This window comes from Pteropus medius, unplaced genomic scaffold (genome assembly GCF_902729225.1).
Source record: "Pteropus medius unplaced genomic scaffold, Ma_sr-lr_union100, whole genome shotgun sequence".
NCBI lineage: Eukaryota > Metazoa > Chordata > Mammalia > Chiroptera > Pteropodidae > Pteropus > Pteropus medius.
This window is the reverse complement of record NW_024356249.1, coordinates 3155411-3179872: the sequence shown is the minus strand read 5'-3', so window position 1 is coordinate 3179872 and position 24462 is coordinate 3155411. Positions and strand designations below refer to the sequence as shown.

The 24462-nt window shown below is 44.9% G+C and overlaps 2 protein-coding genes and 1 long non-coding RNA gene across 12 annotated transcripts in view; 1 reads left to right on the top strand and 2 right to left on the bottom strand.

Annotated features, from left to right (window-relative positions):
• Window positions 1-6510, bottom strand: part of ATP6V0A4 (ATPase H+ transporting V0 subunit a4) — a 56628-nt gene extending 50118 nt beyond the window's left edge. For 3 of the 9 annotated variants that reach the window (XR_005652335.1, XM_039860593.1, XM_039860586.1), the window contains exon 1: window positions 6356-6510. The gene's annotated coding sequence lies outside the window, so the exon portion shown is untranslated. The remainder of the gene's footprint in view (window positions 1-6355) is intronic. The other 6 variants (XM_039860589.1, XM_039860588.1, XM_039860591.1 and 3 more) reach the window with 4 other exon arrangements.
• TMEM213 (transmembrane protein 213) lies at window positions 6372-12497 on the top strand. Of its 2 annotated transcripts, none has more exons than XM_039860596.1 (3): window positions 6372-6545; window positions 9539-9610; window positions 10474-12497. In XM_039860596.1, the coding sequence occupies exons 1-3, from the start codon at window positions 6434-6436 to the stop codon at window positions 10641-10643; spliced, it is 354 nt and encodes a 117-aa protein (XP_039716530.1). In that variant the 5' UTR covers window positions 6372-6433; the 3' UTR covers window positions 10644-12497. The 2 variants fall into 2 exon arrangements, with proteins under 2 accessions (XP_039716530.1, XP_039716532.1); XM_039860598.1 differs by having other exon boundaries at window positions 6406-6545; window positions 9542-9610.
• A 4006-nt stretch (window positions 12498-16503) lies between these two features.
• Window positions 16504-24276, bottom strand: LOC120601246 (uncharacterized). Its single transcript, XR_005652410.1, has 3 exons — window positions 24097-24276; window positions 22477-22634; window positions 16504-17148 (listed from the first exon to the last, which is right to left on the bottom strand). It is a non-coding gene; the product is annotated as an uncharacterized LOC120601246 (long non-coding RNA).
• Window positions 24277-24462: the final 186 nt, after the last annotated feature.

Below are 24462 nucleotides of genomic sequence, written 5' to 3'. Positions count from 1 at the left end.
GAAGAGTAAAAACATATCCAGGCAAAAACAGAGCAGTAATCGCTCATTGAGTGAATAACAAAAGGAGAAGGAAATAATCGCAGGCGAAAAAACAGACATGACAAAAAACATCGAGAATAATAAATGGGTACAAATATGGAAATTTTAAATATTCGCTGTATAAAATAATAACAATGACTTATTGAGTTAAAAAGTATGCATATAGTTAAGGAGATAAACGACTATCATGATATAAAAATCAGGAGTAGAAAATCAGAGTTAAAGTTCCAAAGTCTTCCCATTATCTGTTAGGATGGTAAGAGTATCAATTAATATTAGACTTAATAAGACGAGAATTCATGCCGTCACCTTTAAAAAATGGAATAATAAAAAACTTAATCCAAAAAAAAGTGAGGGGAATAAAAAGACATAAGACAGATGGGAAAACCAGAGAGCACTTGGTAGGACGCAGATCCCACCGTTCACCCTGTCGGTAAACACATCCGTGTAAACAGTCAGTGGTCACACTGAAGACAAAGATGGTCAGACCAGATAGTTTTTTTTTATTTAAATCCTACACTATATTTTTATAAGGTACACATCTAAAACGTAGTCGAGATTTAGAAAAGTTGAAAGAAATGACGAAAAAAGATAGAGTATGCAAAACCAAACAAAAGGAAGGTAGTATAGCTATGGTAATACCACGCGAAGCAAACTTAGTGGCAAAAAGCATTAACGGAGACAGGGAAGGTGAAAAGGCCTCCTGGACCCGATTCCGCATGCGTGCGTGCGTGCATGCGTGGGGGAAGGGCTTCCTCCCACCAACAAGCAATTCTCGGGTGCCAGCAGGGAGCCCAAGAATTCAGTTCAATTGTGCTACGATCAACCCAGACACAGAATCGGATTCCACACAGGTAAAGGCCTCAGACTCACAAGACTGCCCTCCACTTCAAATGCCAGGTCCAGGTCCAGGTCCAGGCCGTTCCCTGTGCTTCTCACCAAACGACTACAAACTGGAGGTTCCAACAACCAGGATGCCAATCACAAGTCCAGGTTGTTTCCTGTGCTTCTGACCAACTGGCTATAAATCAGATGTTCCCACGTCCCCCTCCTTGGGTTCGATTAATTTGCTAGAACTCACAAACTCAAGAAACCGGTTTATTCCCTAGATTACCAATTTATTATAAAAAGATAGAACTCAGCAACAGCCAGATAGAAAGAGATTCACAGGGCAAGCAACGGGGAGGGGGCACGGAGGTCCATGCCCCCTCAGAGTGACACTTTCCCAGCACCCCCCACCCCGAGTTCACCAACTAGATGCTCTCTGAACCCTTCATTCTAAGTTTTTATGGAGGTTTAGTTCCATTGCATGATTGATTAAATCATCAGCCATTGGTGACTGATTCAACTTCCAGTCCCTCTCCCCTCTCCAAGGTCAGGGGGTGGGACCGAAAATGCCAACCCTCTAAACACAGTGACTGGTTCCCCTGGCAACCAGCTCCCATCTTTAGGGGCAGTCTAATAGTCCCCTCATTAACATAAAAGAACACTTGTCTGCTCTTATCACTTAGGAAATTCTAAGGGTTTTAGGAGCTCTGTGCCAGAAACAGTTACAAAGGTCAAATATATAGTTCTTATTCTAAATCGATATCACAAAGGGATGCTATAAAATGATTTTTAAAAAAAGGTTCAATTCACCAGGAAGATGTCATAATTCTGTATTTGAATGAGGCCTAAGGACAGCCTCAAATATCGAATGCAAAAGTAGGTAAAACTACAAGGAAAAGAGAAAATATCCACAATCATCTGTCTCAGTATTCAACAGAATAAGTAGACCAAATTTAAAAAAAAACATGAAAAGTACAGAAGATCTGAACCACACAATTAGCACTCTTTATCTAATGTACTTAAAGTAGAATACTAAAGAACCCCATAACTATATGACCACCAAACATTTACAAAAATGTGGCCATATGATGGTTCTTAATGAATATCAAAACATAGAAATCATCACAATGTGTTCTCAGATCGCAGTACAATTCAGCTAGAAATCAGTAACAAAATGGTAACTAGAAATCCTCCATATGTTTGGAAATTAAGAAATACACTTTTGAGAAGACGGGAGGGAATGAGATCCGGGGTCCAAGTGGGAGGTCGCCTTTGCCAAGAGGAAGTCCCATTCTTTTTGTCAGTCCCACCTCTGTGGGGCCAGTGGTCCCAGTGCCCCCTAGGGCAACTGTGGATTAAGTGCAAGCTGGATGAATTACCCTGGGAACTGTTCAGACATGGCTCCAAAGGGTGGGCTCCAGGCTGCGTTCACTTTGTTACTTTCATCAACTCTATGGCACCATCTCAAGGGGGACCCTGTGTAGTTCTCCATTTTTTCTTACGAGAGTACCCCTCGTTCTCTCCAAATTAGAGACATAACGGAGTAGCAGTGAGTGAGGTTAAGCTCCTCCACAAACTGTCGTTCAGGTGAAGGTCTAAACGTTTTGTCCCATGAGCAGCTCAAGACTGACGTTATTCTGGGAAAACAGATCCTGATGAAGCCGCATGCAGAAGAGCCAGGGACCCCATGTCTGCTTGGAAGTTAGGGGATGTCAGGCACAGTCGGGGTTGGGGCTATGATTCTCCGCAGAGTGGACTAACTGGAAAGGCGAGCCCCAAGTTCAAGGCCAGCGGTCTCTCCCCAGAGATGGAGAAGCAGTTGAGGGGTCCATCAGAATTACAAGGGACGTTTCCTCAACATAAAATACCCCTCCCGTAGGCAGAGGCCGTTCCAAGCCATAGAATGCTGCTTTTTATTCCTTTAGCACAAGAAACACTCTGCCCCCTCCTCTTCTTTTTCAAATGAAATCTTAGCATGCAAAACATAGACAAATAGAGGCAGTGAAGGGCCTGGAACCCCATGCTTGTGGTCAACCGCAACCACTACCATGCGGCCTGACCACAGACATTTTAGTCTGGACTTTTTAAAAAGTATGTGTAACCAAACACCAAACTCAACCATTAAAAAAAAAAAAATCTTAAGAAAGTTCCCACAGAAAGTCTAGCTTTGAGTAAGGCCACTTCCTGGTACAGCTTCCAGAGCAATCCTGATGTAAAATGTGTTTGAGAGTTCCTGGGTAAGGTAACCAACCAGCTGCATGGAGTTATTAATTATAAATGTTTTTTAAATTAAAAAAAACAAACAAACAGCTAATAATGGTGACACTTGTAAACCAATCACCAGGAAGTCCTTCCTTTGGGAATTCTGTGAGTTATCAGAGACCAGTCAAGTCGATCCTATTTTAGGATAACAAAACCCTTTGATGTGTTAAGAGAATGTTTATCTTTTAATGGCTTGCAAATACCAAATCCAAAACAGTGCCAAATCAAATAACACCAGGGTAAAAAGGAGAGAGGGGCCAGATTTTTATCCTTGCCTTCTATATCCACTGCATCTAGATAGAATTCCTTTCACTAGTATGATTTGCTCTGATGCTGTCAGCTCAGATAGGTGGATGCTACTTAAATCACCATCAAGACAACCCCAGGCAGGACCCTTTCAAATCTGTGAGTGTCCCAGGCAATCATCACTTTGGAGGGCCACACTGGGCTCACATCAAACATGTTAAAACACACCCAAGAGCCTACATCAAATGGCTTCTGTTTAAAGGAATTGTATAACTTTGCTTTCAAAAAAATTGTTTTTGATTGCACAGTCTTTGTTGTTCACATTTTGGATCTGGGAACTTTTTTTTTTTTTAAGTCTCAAACATTTTTGAGACCCTTGAAAATCTCAGAGACCCCTGGCACTGCTGTTATTCCTAGACCTACTGGAGAAGTCCGCCCTAGTCTATGAAGCTGACTGGGGGTTTACTGTGAGGAAGATGTCAAGAACTGTGTTTGTCCTATTAAGTAATGTCATCTCTGTGGGGACCCAACAGGGAAATTCCTGTCTGCTTTTGCTATCGAGAGCAGTTCTGCCTCTTCTGTGGTTTTCATCTTGTGAGCCCATGGATCACAGACACGATCATGTTACCTTCTTCACGCTCACTACCAGGAAGCTTAGAAAATGCGCTCATGGATCCATCTTGTATTTCCAACCCTTTCTCTTCTCATCTCTTCTCATTTATTTTAAATTTATTCTATCTGGTTTAATTAATTGCAAGTATGCTTCCTTAAACCCTTTTTTGGGCCAAGACAGGATGTCGATAAATCAATCCATCGTGTTATTTTCCCCTAAAATGTCTTTCTCCCACATTTTCTATTTACGACGACCCTTCTATTAAAGTGTTAGTTTACGTTTGCTGGGGGGACTTTCCATCGGCCAGCAGTATGCGAAGCATCATACGTGGACAACCCCCTCTGAGATATGTGCTACTGTCCTATGACTTTTCAGATAAAGAACCAGGGGCTTGGATGTATAAAGGAACTTGCTGGGGCCAATCAGAGGCAGGGCTGGAATTTCACCCACTCGCCCCAGCCGGAAACCTTGCTGTTATCCTGCAGGCCTCTTCCTGGATTCCTTTCTGTGGATTTGGCCTCTTAAGCACCTCTAGATTCTGTTCCCCTCTTCGCTAGTCTCAGTCCAATCTTTTATTTCAGGGCCCTTCCAATCTCTGGCTGGGATTTTTTTTACGATCGCTTCTTAGATGATCTGAGTCCAGGCTCATCCTCCAAAGATGGAGCCTCCACGCCTCAGAAATACAAAAGTGTCCATGAGTTCCACAGAGTCTGGTTTCCTCTGTGCACCATGCAAGACCATTACAGTCTGTTGTTGGCCTAACAAGCCACGCCATGCTCCGCAGACAGTAATTACTTCCCAGGCCTGATAAAGGACACATCTTTCAACGCCAGGTCGGATGCCACCTCCACTGTTAAATGTTCTCTGAAGCTCTCTAGTCCCTAACCCCCATCTGTGAATTGCTCACTCTTTTTATTTTTTAGGCGAGGCAACCCTTGGTTGACCTCACAGATTGCAAGGACCTTGTCAGTTTACAATCCCTTATTTTTCATTTTTTACGCCTACAGCACCTGGTCTTCCTAGGTGGTCTCCCATCCAAGTACTAACCAGGCCCGACCCTGCTTAGCTTCCGAGATCAGACAGGATTGGGCGAATTTCCCATTCTTTGCAGAGACCGCCCCACCACACTTATTTCATCGTGTTGTCATTATCTGTCCATCCCCCTCACGGGACCTTGAGATCCTCGAAGACAGGACGGTGCTGCCTCAGCCACCTCAGAATCCGTCGAACCGAGGGTCCAGCACACAACAGCTGCTCAGTAATTGCTGAAAGCTCAACCGAGCGGTAGACTGAAACTGAAGTTTTGCACACTGCCTGCAGATCAGCCTCCCTCGCTTCTGCCCCCAACCCCTAGGCCCATGAAGATAGGGCCACCACTAATTTGTACCTTTGGACAAATTAGAGAAAAGTGCCTCTTCTAGCAAATCCGTTCCTCTGTGAATCCCTCCCTTGTGCCTCTCAGGCAGATTTGACCCCTTCCTGTTCTACAGCCCCAAACTCTGGAAGATACCCATATCTGGGTCTTACCATATTGCCTCTCAATGCTTTCTTCACTGCTCGGTCTCCCTGCAGGACTGTGAGTAGGGAAAGCAGGGATCATGTCTTGGTCATCTCTGAGTCTCAAATGTCCCAGATGAGGCCTTCCATATTCACGGTAGATATTCGATAAATGTTTTAGGCTGAAGGCAGTGCTCTGATCAAGTTATTACCCCGTTCAAAATCTTCACAAAGTCTCCGAGTTGCCTCCTGACGGTTTCAAACTCCCTGGTGTGGCGCATCAGAAGGCCTCACTGGTCCCCTCCCCACCTCGCTCTCCTCGGGTCCCCTACCCTCATCTGTGCTGGGGGCACAGTGGACTTCTGAGCACCTATACCTCTGGGCCCTCACTCACCTGTTCCTTCTGCCAACAATACCGTCGTCTCCTCTTTGCCTGTCCAAATTCTATCCATCCCTCAAGACCCAACCCAAATGCCACCTTCACGGAGCATCCCATCCACAGATGCGGCTGCTTGCCGCTGAGAATCAATGTATTTCTTCCCGAGTCGCGGCTCTGTGTCGGAGTGTGTGTTTGAAACGAAAGTGCTTTTCTCCCAGACTTCAGCATAGTGCACATAGTAAGTGTGCACTCACTATCAGGCTACAAGGAATAGGCAATCCAGCCTCTCTCCAGCCCTCTTTTTTTTTTTCTTTTTCTCAGTATGGGCAAAAAAAAACATGAGCTCAAGGAAACACCGCATAATTGCCCCTCCCTTCTCCCCCCAGCCACATAGTTTGGCTTCCCTTCTAGAGAGGTTAAAAGCAAGTGTGACAGAACTTTCCTTTGCTCCACCCCCTCTGTTTGCCCCAAAACACAGAGTAGAAATTCACCTCTGACAGCATTGTTTTCAAGCTCCTGCAGGACAGGACACACACAGGACACCTGGCACTCAGCACACGTCAGGGGCGATGGTGCAGGCAGACGCCTTTCTCTCCAGGATGAAGCGCCTCGCCGCCGTGCCTCGCGCTGCCCTGGTCCTCAGCCTGGTCCTCTGCTCCTTCCGCTCGGCTTCCTTGGCAGGTAGAACTGTGAGCTTTATTCTCAGCCACACGGGGAAGGGGAAGGGGAAGGGAGGGACGGAGGGAGGGGAAAAAAGGAGGATTCCTTGGCTAGGGTTGGTCCTGCATAAAGGAAAGAGGAAACAGTTCTTTTTCATCCAGTGATTTGCGGCAGGTGGGGTGGTGGGGGTGGGGTGGGGTGGATGGGGTAGTCTAAGATTACTCCTGTCCTCAGCTAGGACACGGGGCGGTCACCTCTGCTGACCTTTGCCACAAAGGAGGGGGAAAAAGCAGTGTACAGTCTCTCTCCCATCGAGGGACCAAATCAGCCTAAATGGACACCTCCTGGGTACTCTTTCTCCGTGGCCCCTTCTCAGTGCCCCCGACCCGCTGTGCTTCTCCTTGGCACCTCCTCCCCTCACCTGAGGTGCTCCGTCCCTCCCTTGACCCTGTGCTTCCCTGGCAGACTAAACGAAACCTTAAGGCATGAAAGCTGCCATAAGCTGCCTACCATTCTCCCACGTTCCCCGGGCACGGGAGAGGTTGGGCTATTGCCATGTGGAGGCTGGAGGAACCGAGGCCATCCCCATCAAGCTCCCCCAGGCTGGGCTCTGCACCCCGTGCTCCTGGCTTTTGCCTCTGGCTTTGATCCTCCTCCTCCCCTCAGAGTCTCTAACTGGCTCCCTCACAAGAGTCTCTCTCCCTCTCTCAAAAACAATCTTCTCTGCCCCCACTTCAGCCTGTATCTGTCTTTCATCTTCATAGTCTCTCCTATGGAGGCTCAGAGTGTGGGCTCTCGAACCCAGCGAGGCTCAATTCTGGCTTGCACGACCTGCTAGCTGTGTGACCTTGAGCAAATTACTTACCCTCTCTGGGTCCCACTTACCTCATTTACGATAAAGCTTATATGTAGGGTTGTTATAAAGATGAAATGACTGGACCGCAGGTAAGATACCTTTTAATAAACTAACTCATGGTTTTATTGTCTAGTACAACTCTTCCCCAAATAAGAGTGTTTTCTGTTTACATTCACGGCGCCTTATTTAGGATAGGGCCTCAAAAAAACATGACAAATTTAACTATACTGAATAGCTGGGTCTTCCTAGCAGCCTTTACTTTGGAGGTGACCCCAAGGGGGACCAGTCTCTGGCTGGCTCTGCTTATGAGGGAGGAGGGTGCTGTTTAAATCTTAGGAACTTATAAGTTTTGTTGGAACCATATAAAATTGCTGATACTGAACAGTGTTTGACCCACAGAAATGGCAATTTCATATGGTTTACCCTAATCCTGGCATCCAATTCTCTAGGGTTTTTTTTTTTTTTTCCCACTCGCTTGCTCGAAACAGGGACCACTTCCATTCTAGGGGAGAGGGGAGGTGAAAGTCAAGGCCAAGGAAGTTGTCTGGGTTACAAGGAACATTAAAACATGGAGGACTCCATGCCTTCAAAACAAAGACGGAGCTCTAAGCCATTCAGCTGTAAATAATTTACAGTAACAACCAGATTGCATCGAGGTAATGACTATACTTTAGGACGGACATTGGCCGGCTTGGGGGTGGGCGGCATAAAATTAGTCCGAGCAGCAATTTCATGCCGTTAGCTATTCAAGAAGTTTCTTCTTAACTTGTCCTGCTATGTGACAACAAGCTCCTTTGAAGGAAATGCTGATCTAGAGTCAGTGGAGCCTTGAGAGTTTCCAATCCATTTTTTATTTTCTGCATTCCCAAGAAGCAGAAGGAACAGCAATACTATTTCTAGAAAGATTTTCCCAGATTGGTCTCTTGGTCTTGACCTACGTAGGTTGGCACTCACAGAACATTTTTTGCTGAGAGCAGTGTTTCTCCTCTCTGCTGGGCTGCCAGCATGACAGTCACTAGCCACACATCGTGATCGAGCACCTGAAATGGGGCTAATCTGACCAAGAAACTCAACTTTTTAATTAAAACAGTCACCTGTGGCTGCTGCATGAGGCAGAGGGGGCCGAGATGACCTGTCTTCGCACTGTCTTGTGAGAAGGAGCATGGGCACTCTTTCTGCTTCCCTGGAGACCCTCGTGTTCATCTCCGCAAGCCCACCTCACCCCCCGAACCTGGGCAGAGCTTCGAGAATTCCCGCCGAAGTCCTTTGATCGTCGTGCTCCATGCTTATCAATCGAGGGGCAATTCTCGGCGCTGCATATGCTGGCAGCCTCCACACTTGCCTGTATGGTGTTTAATTCTTTTTGATAACCATCTCCCGTTTTTTGACAATGATACTATTATCATTCTCAGAAATCCAGACTCAAGGTCAGATTTCAATGTTTATTTGTTCAAGGTTTGGAAAGGAACTGGACATAGCTATGAAAAGATACTCCCGATTTTTAAATGAGTGTGTTAGCAGATACTAGAAAAACCGTTTTGTATGTATGTATCTGCACAGAAAGCAGCCAAAACAGAGTGTTTGGAAAGCTGTAAAATTAAAGACAAGGGGAAATGGAGATAAAGCATCTCTGAATGAGAGAAGACAGTGATAGGAAAAGCGGGGTGTATGAGTTTGCGAGAGCTGCCGTAACAAAATAGCACACTGAGTGGCTTCAACAAGAGATCTATCCTCTCACAGGTCTGGAGGCCCAGGCGTTGGCAAGGTTGGCCACCCCTGAGGCCCTTCTCCGCGGCTCGCAGATGGCCACCTTCTCTCTGCGTCCTCGCGTGGTCGTTCCTGTGTGCGCGCACATCCCTGGGGTCTCTCCCCGTCACAGGACGCCAGTCATCCTGGAGGAGGGCACACCCACATGACCCCCTTTCACCTTATAATTACCTCTTTAAAGGTCTTACCTCCAAATATCGTCACTACTGGAGTTAGGATTTCGACATAGAAACTGTGCGTAACAGGGGTTGGCTCTGTCGCATGAAGCCTAGACTGGAGCTTCTGTAATACTTTTGTAATGCTCACTACTGGTTTACAAAAAAGATGCCAAACTCTATGCCTGGGAATGGCTTTTCCTAGTGCCTGAGACTGTCTCCTGTCTTTCTTCCAGAAGCAAGCAGTGGCAGCAACTCAACCTTGACCGCCCACCATCCAGACCCTGAAACCCTGGAGCAGTGCCTCAGTAAGCTTCTGCCAACTGCTCTGACCAGAGCTGGCCCTGGGGCTGGGAGGGAAACTCAAGCCTCTTGGCTTTCTGTTAATCAGCATCATCCGGGTGAGCCCAGCCTGACCTTCCTGCGCACTGCTGTGGACTGTTCAGGGCCCCCAGAACTGTGGGCAGAGTCTGTCTAAAAAGCTGTCTCAGCCTTGGCCCCCGTCTAGGCTCACCATCTTTGGTATAGGTAGCTTTAAGGACCCATCCCCAGGACAGCAGCCAAAGACGCCCCGAGTTCAAAGACTTGTGGCAGTATGGCGGTAGGAAGACCACAAAAATCAATGAGTCCCACTTCTACCCAAGGCAGCACCTTCATTTTCTGTACCCTTTGCGTATTTCTGTTCATCCTCTACTTGAATACTTCCAGCCACAAGGAGGTCGGTACTTTATCGAGCGACCGCTGTTACACATGTCTAATTAATAGGAAGTTTTGCTGTTTTCTAAGTCTGGCTCCCTTTATTCCATTCTCACTGAATGACCAAAGGCATCCACTTCCGGGCGCTTGCAAAGGAGAGTCAGCAATAATATGTAGGGGTTAAGAACATGGCTTTGGAGTCCTGCAGACTCGGGTGTGAGTTCTAGTTCGGCCATCTCATGACCTTGGCTCAAGTTATAGCTTCGGTTTCTTCGTGTAAAATGGGCATAATGACTACCTATCACTTAGTGAGGGACAAATAAGGTCACGCGTGCCGAGCCTTCAGCGTACCGCGTGGCCAGCTTTAGCAAAGGTTAGCTGCCGTGTTATTGTTCTCATTGTCACGAATGTTACGAAGGAGCTGGGCGGGCCCGGTGTGACGCCCCCGGCATTCTTGCTGTCTCTTCCCTACCAGATGTGGACTTCTGCCCACAAGCAGCCCGGTGTTGCCGCATTGGAGTGGATGAGTACGGCTGGATCATGGCTGCGATTGGCTGGAGTCTTTGGTTTCTCACCCTCATTCTGCTCTGTGTGGATAAACTGCTGAAGTTAACTCCAGACGAGCCCAAGGACTTGGAAGCCTGAGACAGAGAACCGTAGCCCTGAGAATGTCGATCGCCCTCTGATTATGGATAACGGCAGGAACGGAGTAGCCCTGATGTGGTTTCTATTATTTTAGTCATTTTTACCTTCAAACGTCCATTTCTTCTAAAAGGGAAGGAAGAAGAAAAAGGGGGATCCGAATAAGACAAGGCCAGGGCTGCCTTCACGCCTAAGTTCCAGAGGCACTCGGGCGCTCTGAGCCCTGACGACATCCTTTCTCGAGATCGTCTCCATGGGACTTGCTTTAACCATCGCTTTCTTCGGGGCACAAAGGGTGGCGCGTAAGAAACAGGAGACTTAGTCCTCTAGTCGACACATTTGAAGTTCAACTCATAACCCTCTTACCCCAAACAGGTATCTGCTGTCCCGCACGTCGGTCAAGGGCACCTATGTCATTTCGAACCACTGGATCACCTCTGATGCCCCCACTGTGCCCATGCCCGTGTCCGGCGCTTCTCCAGTTCTTGCTATTTCTTCAATAATACCTTCTGTGGCCATCCGGTGCCATTCGCCCTGCCAGCACCCTAGTTCTGGCCTTCGCCACATCGTCCCCGCATTATTTCAAGAATGTTTCCTTCCGCTCGCTCTGCCTCCAGGATCTTCCTCCCCAGCTCACCACTCCCCACGGACAGCTGCCAGTGTTGTCACGTCCCTGCTGACAACCTTCGGTGACTCCTCATGATGGAGACCTTAGAGCCCGGCATTCGGCTCTTCTCATGAGTCCAGCCATCTTCCCTGGCCTGACCCCCAGCTCAGGAGGCGAAGGGAGGGTTCAGATTGGCCCACTCTGCTTCTCTGCTACCTTCCAACTCTGCCTCCCAACTCCATCTGCAGAATGAAGGCCATTGCACTGAGTCCAGATCAAATGCTTGCTCTGCCTGGAGCCTTCCCAATCATCTTGGGGGACTGTGAGCTGGTGCTCTTAGCTGCTCTGGCCTGAGATGCAGCCATCAAGAATGAACCTCCTTCACAATCAGTTAATACTTCTGGGGCACAGCAAGCTCTTCCTAAGGTTTGCCCAATGAATGACTAAATGAATGAGTCCTTCCCCCAGGGGAACTGTGACTGTCACTTTGCATTCACAGCCTCCATTTCTCTATAGATGGTCGAAATAACCAAACTTCTGAAGAAGCCAGTTGGTTTGATTCCTGTTCTCTCTGAATCACTTAGCACAAGGATGTCGCCTGTCACTGTGAATTCAGCCAACAGGGTGGGGAGGAAAGGAAGATGGGTCCATTAGAAGGAAGAGTCTTAGACTACATCAAAGTGAATGATATGTAGTTGCTGCCACTGTCACATTAAAATTCAGGTATTCTGTCAATTGCTTTTCTTTCACCTGCCGAAGAGGAAGGCAGACCAAATCCAAACCATCACTCTTTCCTTTGAGACACAAAAGACAGTCATATAATTTGATAACTATGCTTCCCAGATGCTGTATCTCAGATACATTCTCAGCGTGGAATCAATCCTAGCAAAGATTTGTCAATAAACTAAAAAGGAAGACCTGAGGGTAAAATCGAGTATCAAGTCCCAGGGGGTCTAAGAGCTTCCTGGTATAAAGCGGTAGGACTTGCCTAACAGTAGATGTACTTTTCATTCAAAAATTTTGCCTGTAGTAATCAGTGCTCTCCTCAGCACAGTTACAGACTGTGTGACCCAAAGCCCATTCTGTTTGGGGCATTCTGTTTCAAAGTGTCCTATGTAGTTATAGACCAGTAAACATTAAGGTACGGCACAATGACCTGACTTTAAAAATCATTTTAATCTATTCCTTTTTATATGTATGATACCCAAGGATGAATAAACCAAATATAGAATGTTCTATTAAAACTGAAATATTGTAACATGCAAGATTAATCGAAAACAAGACTTAGGCTAGCTTGGGCCTCTTTGCTACAAAAATATATGTAAGCATATTTTTAAACTTAGAGAAATAACAATCTAGAAATGTTTTTGATGAAGAACAGCTCTCTCTGAACCTTGCCATCCATCTGAAGTCATGTTTATCCCTATGGTGTTGATTCCACAGTCTTTGTTGGCAAGTGGTAGCGGTGCCTTGTCTCGCCTGGTGTCTACCACCAGCCCTTTCTGACTCCGGCTCACTCTCCACACTTCCAGAGTGATCTTTCTATTACGTAAATAAGTGACCAACTCATTACTTTGCCTAAAATCCTATAGTGACTCCCCACAGCTGACAGAGTAAACTCTACTCTCTTAGGAGGACCCATAAGACCTTCTGTAATTGAATTCCAACACTTCTCTAGCTTTACCTCTCGTATATTCCTCAAGCAAACCCAGTTTTGAATTATCTCAGCTCCCTAAACATGCCAGACCTCTCTATCCTCCACGCCTTCATTCTTGCTCTTCCCATGGCCTGGAACATATCTTTCCAAGGGGCAGATTTGCTGTGAACCAAGAGAAGCTTGAATTTTGGGTCCCCTTACTTGTATGTCCCACCCACCCCCACCTCAAGGTCCTCTACCTAATTTTTTTCGAAAGGAAGGCCCTCTAAATGTACACATTTTAGGCTCCATAAACCTGGACCCACCCTTGCTCCTCCCACTGCCACCCCTGCTTTCTCTCTCCTGATTGGACTCATCTAGTTTAAGGGGTTAGTCTTCCAAGTCACGCTGTCCCCTCTTCTCTGGATGGATGGATGCACGCACACATGTGTGCACACATGCCTCACCTCAATGGCCTGTGCTCACTTCAAAGACAGCACTGTGACAAAGACTCTGTCTTGGACCAAACTCTAGCCAAGCTCCTCTGAGCCCATTTCTCTACTAGGTCTCAACCTTGGTCTATAAAGAAATATAGTCAAAAATACTGTAATAACTATATATGCTGTCAGATGGGTACTGGACTTATCACTTGATCACTTTATAAGGTCTATAAATGTCTAATTACTATGCTGTGCACCTGAAACTAATATCATAGTGTATGTCAACTGTAATTGAGAAATAAAAAATTTTTAAAGAAAAAAAAAGACACTTAAGCACTAACATAGTTCCTAACAGCTCAAGGCTATATCCCTAGGGTATAAATAGGCTGCCAAAATATTTTACTGTTTGTTCTAACGAACGCCTGACAGCAAGCCCCAGCTACCCTTTCTTACAGCATCTACTAAAAAGTGCTTTTAGTTGTGAATCCTTCCTCTATGCCTTTGGGATGTACAGATCTATAATTATATCTATATCTTCTATAACTCAGGACCTGAGAACTAGTCCTTTAAACTGCAATCATCAGGAAGTCCAGCGCCTGTCTCCCAGCCTCTGTGGGAGGACACAATCCTAACTTCGATGACTGTCAGCTAGCAGACTCAGCTGACCTACTCAGCATTTACGCTGACCAATTCTGTCATTTCTCACTCCCCTGACTCTACGGAGCCCCCACAAACAACCCCACCCTACTCATTCATTCTCCCTATAAAATGCCCAGTGTCCTCCATACAAATCAAAGTTGAGTTCAGTTCACACTGGACCCTATTCCCATTGCAGCAGTTATGACTGATTAAATCTGTCCTTATCGCTCTTGTGCCCAGCTCTGTTTATCTTTGATAAATGAGCACTTTGGACAGCAGTATCTGCCTGTCTTTCTCCCTAGTCTCTCTAAAGGCAGGGACTGTGTCTTTAGCCTCCGATTTCTTCCACCTACTCAGCGCCTGGGTGTGCAGCAGAAACTCAGTCAATGTTTGAGGAATGAGTAAATCAGAGGAGACCCAGGAATGTGCCCTGTGCAAATAACTGCAGTGAAACAACAGAGATCAAAGACAAAGGACGAGGCTCTTGGGAAAATCTGAGATTTGAGTTTGGAAAAAATTTTAATTGTTGTTTTTATAAGTTTATGACTATATATATATTTTAAGTCATTTGTGGAATTGAGTAACTGGCCAATCTACCCGACAAGTTAATTCTGTGATGAAAGGCTAAATATACAAATGGACAAAAACCAGGCCATGTCTAAAAATAGAACTTTGACCCACAATCTGTCGCAAGCAGTCCAGGAAGCCAACCCGTTCCCTGCAGCAACCATTCGAGGGAGTCAAACTATTCTCTGCAGCAACCAGATCAGAGAGTCGACCAACCACCTCCATAACCATCAACCCAAAGAGCCAGGATTTGGTTAATAGCTGACAGTTCAGTTCACTTAACTTATGCACCCACTTCCAACTTAGGACCAACCAGAGAAAGCCAAATATGCACCCCTAACCAATTACACAGGACACTCTGCCTACAGCTGCCCTACACTGACAGCCTCCATGGAAAGCACAGCTGACGACCTGTGACCTGCCTCCTTTTCACTAAAAAGCTTCATCACTTCCCTGTCTGCCTCTGAGTCTGCCCTATGTAAATGGTGGTGGCTGATCCTTGACAAAAGCAAGCTCTGAGAAAACAGCTCTTCCTTGTTCCCATTTGGGTGATCTTCATTTCCACAGTGATTCTTTGTTGAACGTCATTGAAAAATGTGTCCTGTTCTTTATACCTTGAAAAAGATCTTTTTACCTCAGAGATTCCTGTCACCAGGTCAAAACGAGAGAAACTGCTGAGAGGGAATGTTATGGGCTGCACTGTGTCTCCCCAAAATTCATAGGCGGAAGCCCCAGCCCTGGTACCTCAGAGTGTAACCTGCAAACAGGGTCATTGCAGACGTAATTGGTTAAGATGAGGTCACACTGGAGAAGGGTGGGACCCTCATCCAATCTGTCCTTATATAAAGGGGAGATATGGACGCAGGCACCCACACAGAGGAATGCCACGTGAACGTCAAGGCAGATCGGGGTGACGCTTTTACAAGACAAGGAACACAAAAGATGGCCAGCAAATCACCAGGTCAGGGAGAAGCCTGAAGCAGGTTCTCCCTCCCAGCCTCAGAAGGAATCAACCCTGCCGAGACCTTGATCTCAGACTCCCAGCCTCCAGAATTGTGAGACGATAAATTTCTGTTGGTCTTAGCCACCTGGTTTGTGGTACTTTGTTACAGCAACCCTTGCAAATTACTACACAGAGTATGAGTTTTTGAAAAACAGGCAATTTCAGCTTGAAACCGAGCGTAGCCTTGTGCTCAAGAGCTTGCAATGTACAGACCACAGACATGGAAGCAGACAAAGAGGCAGAATGCGGTTCGCCGCGGAGCTTCCAGCCACGGGAGCGTGGGGCGGTTCCCCCTCCGTGACAGGACGTGTAGGCAGCTTTCCTGCATCATCCCACAGCCCATCACGGCTCTCCACTCTCACATCACACACTACCCACCCAAGAACAAGTTAGGTGATGGAGACTCTCCCTTGGGAGATGTGACCGGAGGTGATGGATGCCAGACTCAGGGCCACACACATTCTGTGCACTGTTCAAAGGCTCAGATCCCGCCCAGACTTACCTGTGTGAGGGGGAGGGGAATGTGGCCACTGGGGCCTCCCATGCAAGTCCTAGGGCAGCAGGAAGCTCTCTTCTAATAAACCCCTTGAATAAACTCACACTGCGCACGAGGCTGGGCACACACTGGTGGGGGGGGAGGAGGTGGGCACACATGCACACTTTCCTCCCCAGCCTGCTTCCTACGAGGCAGATTCCACCCCTGCCTGACTCTGAATGGCCCGGAAGAGGACTTGGCATGTTTGAGATGCCAGCACAGGGCATCCTGGGGTCCAGGATGCACAGGAAACTGGGTGGAGGGTAGGGATCAGGGGGCCAAGGCTACTCGTGCCCGCTGGGGTCAGGAAAGCCCTCCTAGGGTAGCTCAGGTTGTTCATAACTCACTCAGTTTTCCTTGAAGAATGGGTGCCTTTGGAATTTGCATAGAAGCACCCCAAGGGCTGCTAAAACCTAAGAAAAAGAAAGGACACATAAGATGTAACACTTGGCTTCCATCGCGGGCTTGCCTGGTACAAAACACACCTGCAGCGTAGCATATTTGCAGGTGTGTTGTTTGAACTGTACTGAAAAGAAGGGCTAAAGTTAAAACAACAACAACAACAACAACTTGATTACAGACGATCAATCACGGAAGACCGATAAAGCGCCCACCCATGAAGGGAGCACAGTGCCAATGGCGACATGATCCAATGGACCGCAAAGGCGGAGTCATATGATTCCAGTGTGCCAAGAGGCCGTTCCTCTTCCCCACTAAAAATACAGAACCAAAAATGCAATCGTTGTATATATGACATGTTCATTTCTATCAAGAAGGAACAGGAGCCAAAATGGTTCTATAAAGATGAGCAAATATCTATTTTCATTGGTTGAACAAATGGCTCCTCAAATTTTGCAATGTTGTACAAAAGCAATATACATAGAAACAATCTATGAAGTACAGAATATCATTAACTTACATTTTGGAGATGCTCCAATCAAACATTCTTTTGAAAACGGATTTACAAGCTATCAAGCCATGAAAAGACATGGAAGTACCATATGACTAAGTGAAGGACGCCGATCTAAAACGGCGACGCACTGTGTGATTCCAACCATATGGCATTCTGAAAAAGGCGAAACTGTGGAGACAGTAAAAAGATCAAATGGTTGTGGGGAGGAAGGGACGAAGAGGTGGAACACAGGATTTTGAGGGCAGTAAACCTATTCTGTATGATACAATAATGGTGGATACATGTCATTGTACATTGGTCGAAAAACACAGCCTGCAGTTCCTCTCACTTATTTGGACATCTATGCAGAGGGTGTAGTTCATTCATCACAGCTCTCAGTCCTTGTCACGCTGTCAGCATGGCCTCTGCAAGGTCCCTCTCATTTTACTCTTAATTCATTTTTGCCCCCATTCCCCTCTCTCATTCCCCTGCTCCCATCCTCTAAGACAACCAAATGGGTTTTATAAGTGAAGAATTATTATAAGTTCGGGTGTTTTGAATTTACATGAACTAAACCTCCTCCGGCCTCTTATTTTATTCATTCGACAGCAGCGTGTTTAAGATCTATTTACCCTGATTTGTCCATATGTCCAGAGCTCCCAGCTGCGGCACAGAATTCCACTGTGAGTCCCCACGGTTCACTTCTCCATTACCTGGGAGACGCATTCCCTCCCAGATGGGCGCCAAGCCCCACTTCCGTGTCACACTGCCACAAAAATCCTCTCGTGCACCCTTTGTGGGCCTGTGAACGTATTTCCTTGGGAAAGAACACCAGAACCAGTAATGCTGGGTCACAAAAGAAACACATTCTTAATTAAACTAAGTATTATGGAATAACCTGCTTGTAAAATCGGCATACGGAAAGTTCACTCTGTTGTCCCAGTAATTGAAATTGACTTTTCCATTGTTTCTTTCTATCTCCCTGTTCCAGGATAGACATCAGTCATGTCCATGCTTCACCCGAGAATAACGTACACAGCATCCCACTATTAGATATTGAGTTCGATTTACTGAACTCGATTTTATTTTGAATCTGAAGACAGCATTGCCATTGATTTGTATCAGTTAGCATTTTTCTTTTAATGCAATTGTTTAAAGGTTGGCTATAAATAAAATTCTAGACAAGCGTGCCTTTTTGCTGAATTAAAAAATAAAATACACTGTCCTATAAAATATACTGTCACTATATTCCTGGCTCCAGGGTTGGTTTTCCACCTTCAGAGATGCCAGGATCGTACCAGGTTTGGAGAAATATGGAGAAACTGGTTTTGGGCAAGAGAGCAACTCTGCATCGGACATTTTTGGAATATGAGCGAAACTGCAGTGTTCTTCCTAGAAATGAACCAGATGTTTCTGGGAAGTTCTGAAAGTCTGTCCTAGCAGCGAGGATGTACAACTGAGTGGGTTATGAGGCTGAATGACAAGCCACGTGACATGTGAGATGGTGGGAAAACCTCAGACATGAGCTACAAGGCTAATAACGCTGAGGGTATTTCAGACCATTGTTATTCTACAAAACACTAGAATGTATTTGCCACAGAGGCAGGGGGTTTTGATCGTTTAAAAAATTATTTTAAAATTTTAAAATAATTTTCACGGACTTGATATATCCATGCAAGAGCTCGATTCTTCTAGGAGACAAATGGAACCTCCTATAGCGCCCCGGCATCTCCAATTTGCATTCAGAAAAGGCAGCTCTCCAGCCCATCTCAGGATAAAGGGTGGAAGGCAGCCAGCACAATAGGAGTAAACAAACCTCTCACCTCCACCTTCCTAGGGTGATTCCCTTTGAAGAGTGTTTGGGGGTAGGGGTGGCCTAGAGCCAGTGGGTACGGTCTGTGGGATGAGAGGAACTGGCATGTAAGGCAACTCGGATTTCCACAATGGCCTAATGGTGACATTTAAATTTTTTCTGCTTTAAATTTTTACCAGCAAGACTGCAGGGGATACTGGGACGATACAGAGAGTCAGAGTTGGAAGGGACCTTAGATGCCAGCAGGGTCCCTCCACTTCCTCCCTCCCTAACACACACTTAACCACGTCTCAAGGATGACCTCTCTTTGCTTGGTGACTTCCAGTAAATCATGCTCATCACACTACGAGAGCCCCTTAAAATCCACATATACTGAAAATATCTCCATCTTACGACCTATTGCTGATAATTCGCCTAACAGAAAAATAATTCAAAGAAGGCTAGGAAATAGTCTGGAAAAATAACAGTTGTTTACAATACTTTGCTATTCTAGATAATGTAACATATTGTGAAAAGAACCCTAAATGTCAAAGGACAAGTAACAGTTAGACAATATTACTATGGCACATAATGTAGATGTAAAATAATAACTGTGAAAATTATGTGGAAACTTTTTTGGGTCAAATTATAAAATATTTAAATAGATACATAAATATAGTTCTATCGCTCAATGCGGATGAGGGTGCCATGAGATGTATTCTGAGAAAATGGATACTGGGGATATAAATTGGGCCAGATTTCCAAAAAAAAAAATAATTGCTAATACGGAATAAGACCTTTTCAATCTATTCAGACCATTTGTTTCAGTAATTTCAACTCTAGAAATTTATTCTAAGGAAATAATCTGAAAATTAGGCAATTTATACACAAAGATATTAGACGCCGTTATTTATAATAGCAGAACATTAGAAATAGCCAAATGTTTAACATTGGGGGACGGTTAGATTATGCAGAAAAAAATACACAGCACCTTTTGTCAGGACGTGAGGATGTAATAAGAAACCTGCAACCCTCATCCTGCCAAGCTGACACCCTGCCCTCCAACTCCGCCTCCAGGACTAATTACAAAGTTCACATTAAACCAGAGTAGTGAGGGAATCAGCAGTTTCTTTGTTGAAATGTTCAAGGAACCAGGAGTGCCAACCACGACATTTGTAAGAGAAGTGCAATCAAGTTGCTAAAAGAAAAAAAATTTTTAGTAAAGAAATAAACTCAGATGCATGGAAGCTACAAGACAAATAAATGATAAATCACGTAAGAACTTGGAAAAATATGTACATATAGACATAAAATGATGGATAAAAATGAGTCTTTAATGACATGAGAAAATGTTTATGACAATGCTAATGAAGCAAGAAAGGAAAGAAATCTATTTATTTAGTATGTTCCTCGACTAGGCAAAATAAAATACATTGAGGGAAAAATCGGTCAGGAATTTCACCAAAGCGTTGAAGGCTGTTTAAGTTGCACAGTAACCTTGGGCAGTACTATGGGGGACCGTGTATGTCTGGGTGTCACGTGTTCTTGTGTGTTTCACTGTGAATGAAGCACCTCCATATCTCCCGGTTTCAGTCCACCAGGTAAAAAGGTTGGAACTCTGATATAAGGTCCTTGCACCACCTGTCATGCAGTATAGTGTAATTTATAAACGGACTTGGATTCGTCATAAATGTATATTGTAAACTCCACGGCGACTGCTTAACAAAGTAAAAACTGAAGTAAAATTGATATACGAAGAGGGGAGAGAAAATGGAATGATATAAAATACTCACAAAAACAGAGACGGCAGAGAGAGAGTGGAAGACAAAAAAAGAAATGAAAAACAAGGTCGATAAATAAAAACAGGAACAAAGATGGCAGACATTAATCCAACCATATCAATAATCACTTTAAATGTGAATGGCCTAAAAGACAGAGATTATCAGAATGGATTAAAAAACAAGACCCAACTATACATTGTCTACAAGAAACCTACCTTAAATATAAAGACAGAGATAGAGTTAAGACAAAGGGCTGGGAAAAGGTATACCATGCTAACACTGATCGAAAGAAAGCTGGAGTAGCTATATCATTTTCAGACGGAGCAGACTTCAGAGCAAGGAAATCTATCAGCGATGAAGAGAAGCATTATGAAATGATAAAGGGTCCAGATTTCCAAGACGATGTACCAATCCTCAATATGTAAACTCTTAACGACACAAGAACAAAAAATGTGAGGCAAATACTGACAGAATTGCAAGGAGAAACAGATGAATCCGTTCTTACATTTGGAGACTTCAACACCCCTCCATCAGTAACAGACAGACCCGGCAGGCAGAAAATCAGTAAGGACAGTTGAACTGAACAGCATCGTCAATCAGCGGGATCGAATTGACATTTACAGACTACTTCGTCCAACAACAGCAGATTACATATTCTTCTCACAGTCACACGAACAGTCACCAAGGTAGACCACACTCTGGCCCACAAAACTCACCATAACAAATTTAAAAGAATAAATGCCACCATGTCAGTAATTATGTTACCCTAAATAACAGACACCATTAACCTGAATGTATTTTACTAGCCATGGAAAATGAAACAGACTTCATTTTTAAGCGAGCATAAGATTGGACAATTTATTGTGAATTAACACTTTGCTGCCTACTTAAAACATCCCTGAGGTTATAAATCTAAAGAAATGGTAACATATTGATTTGAATTTTTTTTTTTCGGAACCAAAAAGTTTGTCAGTTTTTGCGTTATCTGCAGACTGACCTGAGCCTGTGTTGTGTTCCGTTTTCTCTCCTTTGAACAATGGGATAGCATTCCTGCCCCCACAACCCTGCCCCGCCAAAGGCCAACTTGCCCATTACGCTCTGAATCCCAGCCCCTCTGTCTTCTGCATCCTCGGTAATAACCTCCCCGACTCCATGGATCATCCGCAGCAGCACACCACACATCTGGGACCTGCCGTTTTACAGTTCCCATATAAAAATACAGACGTCTAGGTAAATTTGCATGTCTGGTAAACAACAAATAATGTTTTAGTATGTGTGTCCCATGCACTATTCAGGATATTTTAAACTAAGAAGTGTTCCTGGTTTATCTGAAATTCGAACTGGGTTCCTCGTTTTTCATTGGGCCACCCTGTCATTTATCTTTCATCCTCACCTGCCAGTTACCACCTTCTCTGCCCACTTCTCGGCAAAACGTCTGAAGAGTGTAGTCCTGATTTGCCGTTCTTTCGATTTCCGGTTCCTCATCAAGGTCCTGGTCTTGTCAAGGTCCCCAGGACCTCCCCGTTGTTTATCTGTGGCCTCCCCATTGGAGCGGAGGCTGGGGCTCTGTCTTATTCCCCAATGTAGTCTAAACTCCCAGTGCTTACCACAGTATCTATCACATAGCTTGTACTGAATATTTGTTTAATGAATGCATTCATGTATCAGTAATATTGCCATATAATCTAGCCAGTTTTCATTGAGTTTCTCTGCTGTTTCATGAGCGTCTCAACATTGAAATTGAGACTGTTCGCTCTCACATACAAGAAATATACCATGTTCTAACAGTAGAAGCAGACTTTTTATAAACCATTTATATTTAAGACCATTCAAGTGTATTCATAGTTTCTTTTCCAAGACATACTAAACAGTATCTCTTCCTCCCTTTGTTTTACAGCCTAATAAAACACAGCGGAGTGGGGGATGGTATATTCCGCATCATACCGCCTCTGGGGAGAGCCTGAGCTGGTTTTGCTCAGTCACATCCATAGCAGCCTCTCCCTGCAGTTGTCTGGGTCCTAACCTTCCACCTCGCAGGCTCACGAGAGTCTTGGGATAGGACGAGGTGGGCTGGGAGGCCTCGGGGCCAACACATGGCCCTTCTGTTGGGAGACAGGCGAGGAACAAGGTTAGTGCCACGGCCGGGAGGCAATGGGACTTCTAGAGAAATGGCCTCCCTGCATTGGCCTACTGGGCCAAGACCTGCTTTCCATGAGGTGTTAGTTCTGTCTTCCAGAACACCAGAAAGTAAGTCGATCCCCTTCTCATGATAACACTTCCCGTATTTACAGACAGCTGTGTCCCCTACAAGACTTCGCTCCTCAGGGTAAACACCTTGTTTCTTGATTTCTTCCTCAAGTGACACAGTCTCTGGTTCCCCTTCTCCCAGGCTTTCCACCCAATTCCTAAACATTTCTTTCAAAATATGGCATCTGTATTCTTGAAGTAACAGTAACAGCAGAAGAAACAGAAATTCTTATAATCCCTTGCTGGGGCAACGTATTTCGACCCATAGAGCCTAAGGCTGTGCTGATCTTTCCAACGCCCCAATGCTTCTAATGGTCCCTAACATGCCAGCTGACATCCTCAAATCTCTATGAAGTCCTATTAGACCAAATACATAATCTATCTTATATGTACGTTAACAGGTTTTTAAAACCTAGAAATAGAACTTTAAATTTAGTGAGAATGAAATTTTGAATTTTTTTTTTTTTTGGGGGCCTGTGTTTTAGCCTGTTAATATCGTTTTGAATTCCGATTGCCACCCACCACAATGCCATGCTTCCAAACTTTGTGGCATCTGAAAATTCAGTAATTTTGAACCCATTGATGTTAAGAGCATATAAACCCTAATTTCTGAAGTCCAGGGGCCAATAACCTTAGAAGGTAAAACCTTAATTATCTGGAAAGGGGTTGAGGCATGGAGGACTTTGTCAGAGGCCAAAGCAAATAGCTGGCCCTGTGAAAACAGCTGAGATGCTACTCCTGGCTCATCCTCTGTGTGGCCAATGTCGGGGGAGGAAAAGGGGTACCTGCCGGGGCAGGAAATGCATGATGAAGGACTGATGTGTATGTCTAGTTAGCTAGTCAAGGAGAGCCTCACGGTCAAGGAAAAGACATCGAGGCAGACACTTACACCTAGCATTAAAGCCAAAGGCTAGAAACAGAAGATTGTTTTCTGGACCACGACTGCCTTGCCATGAAGTCTTCTATCTCAGCTACAAACACTGGGAAGTCCCTGCAAACTTCCATAAAACGTGAGGTTAATGGCAGTGCCCCCCACTGGAGGACAGAATTAGGCACAGAGGGGTGGGCTCTCAAGGTCATTTTCCTCCGGTGGTTAAAATAGGCTGTCAATCCTTCTTTTCCGTTTACATCCTGTACCAATTCCAAATCTTTGGCCCTCCTCCTAGCCCTCCTCCTGCCCTTGTATGATTTAAATCCAAATCAACAGCTTATTGTAAGATCAATTAGGAAGCAAATCATCCCGATCAGTCCTAATCACCAAACAAAATCAAATTGACTATCTTTAAAACAACAACAAAAACAAAAACAAAAACTTACTAAAGGCTTGATTGTAGTATCACTGGTGGTGGAGTTACAGTGTTTTTTATTTCGGTCTTTTTTTTTTGCTAATCTGCATTTCGACCAGGAAAGGTAGAGCAAAAATGGTTAGAGTTAATGGACTACATATATGATGTTCTGATTTAAATTTGGCGAATTAGGTTTTTTTTTTTTAACTTTACTCCTAATTTGTGTATTACATCTGTCCCACAAGGAATCCAAAAAGAACAGTATCAGGGAAATGTAAAACTATGATCTAAACATATACTGGTTCTTGGACTTCAAATCCAACTCTCATCTCTCAGAGCGTTTGGGAGGATCTGAGAGGAATAGCTAGTTCTGGGTCCTGCTAAAAACACCCCTGCT

What these genes read in the sequence shown, in the direction of transcription:
- TMEM213 (XM_039860596.1), top strand. Translation starts at nt 6,434, where the DNA reads ATGGTGCAGGCAGACGCCTTTCTCTCCAGGATGAAGCGCCTCGCCGCC. An exon ending in CCGCTCGGCTTCCTTGGCAG is followed by an intron (nt 6,546 to 9,538) that starts GTAGAACTGTGA and finishes TCTTTCTTCCAG; the next exon opens with AAGCAAGCAGTGGCAGCAAC. An exon ending in AACCCTGGAGCAGTGCCTCA is followed by an intron (nt 9,611 to 10,473) that starts GTAAGCTTCTGC and finishes CTTCCCTACCAG; the next exon opens with ATGTGGACTTCTGCCCACAA.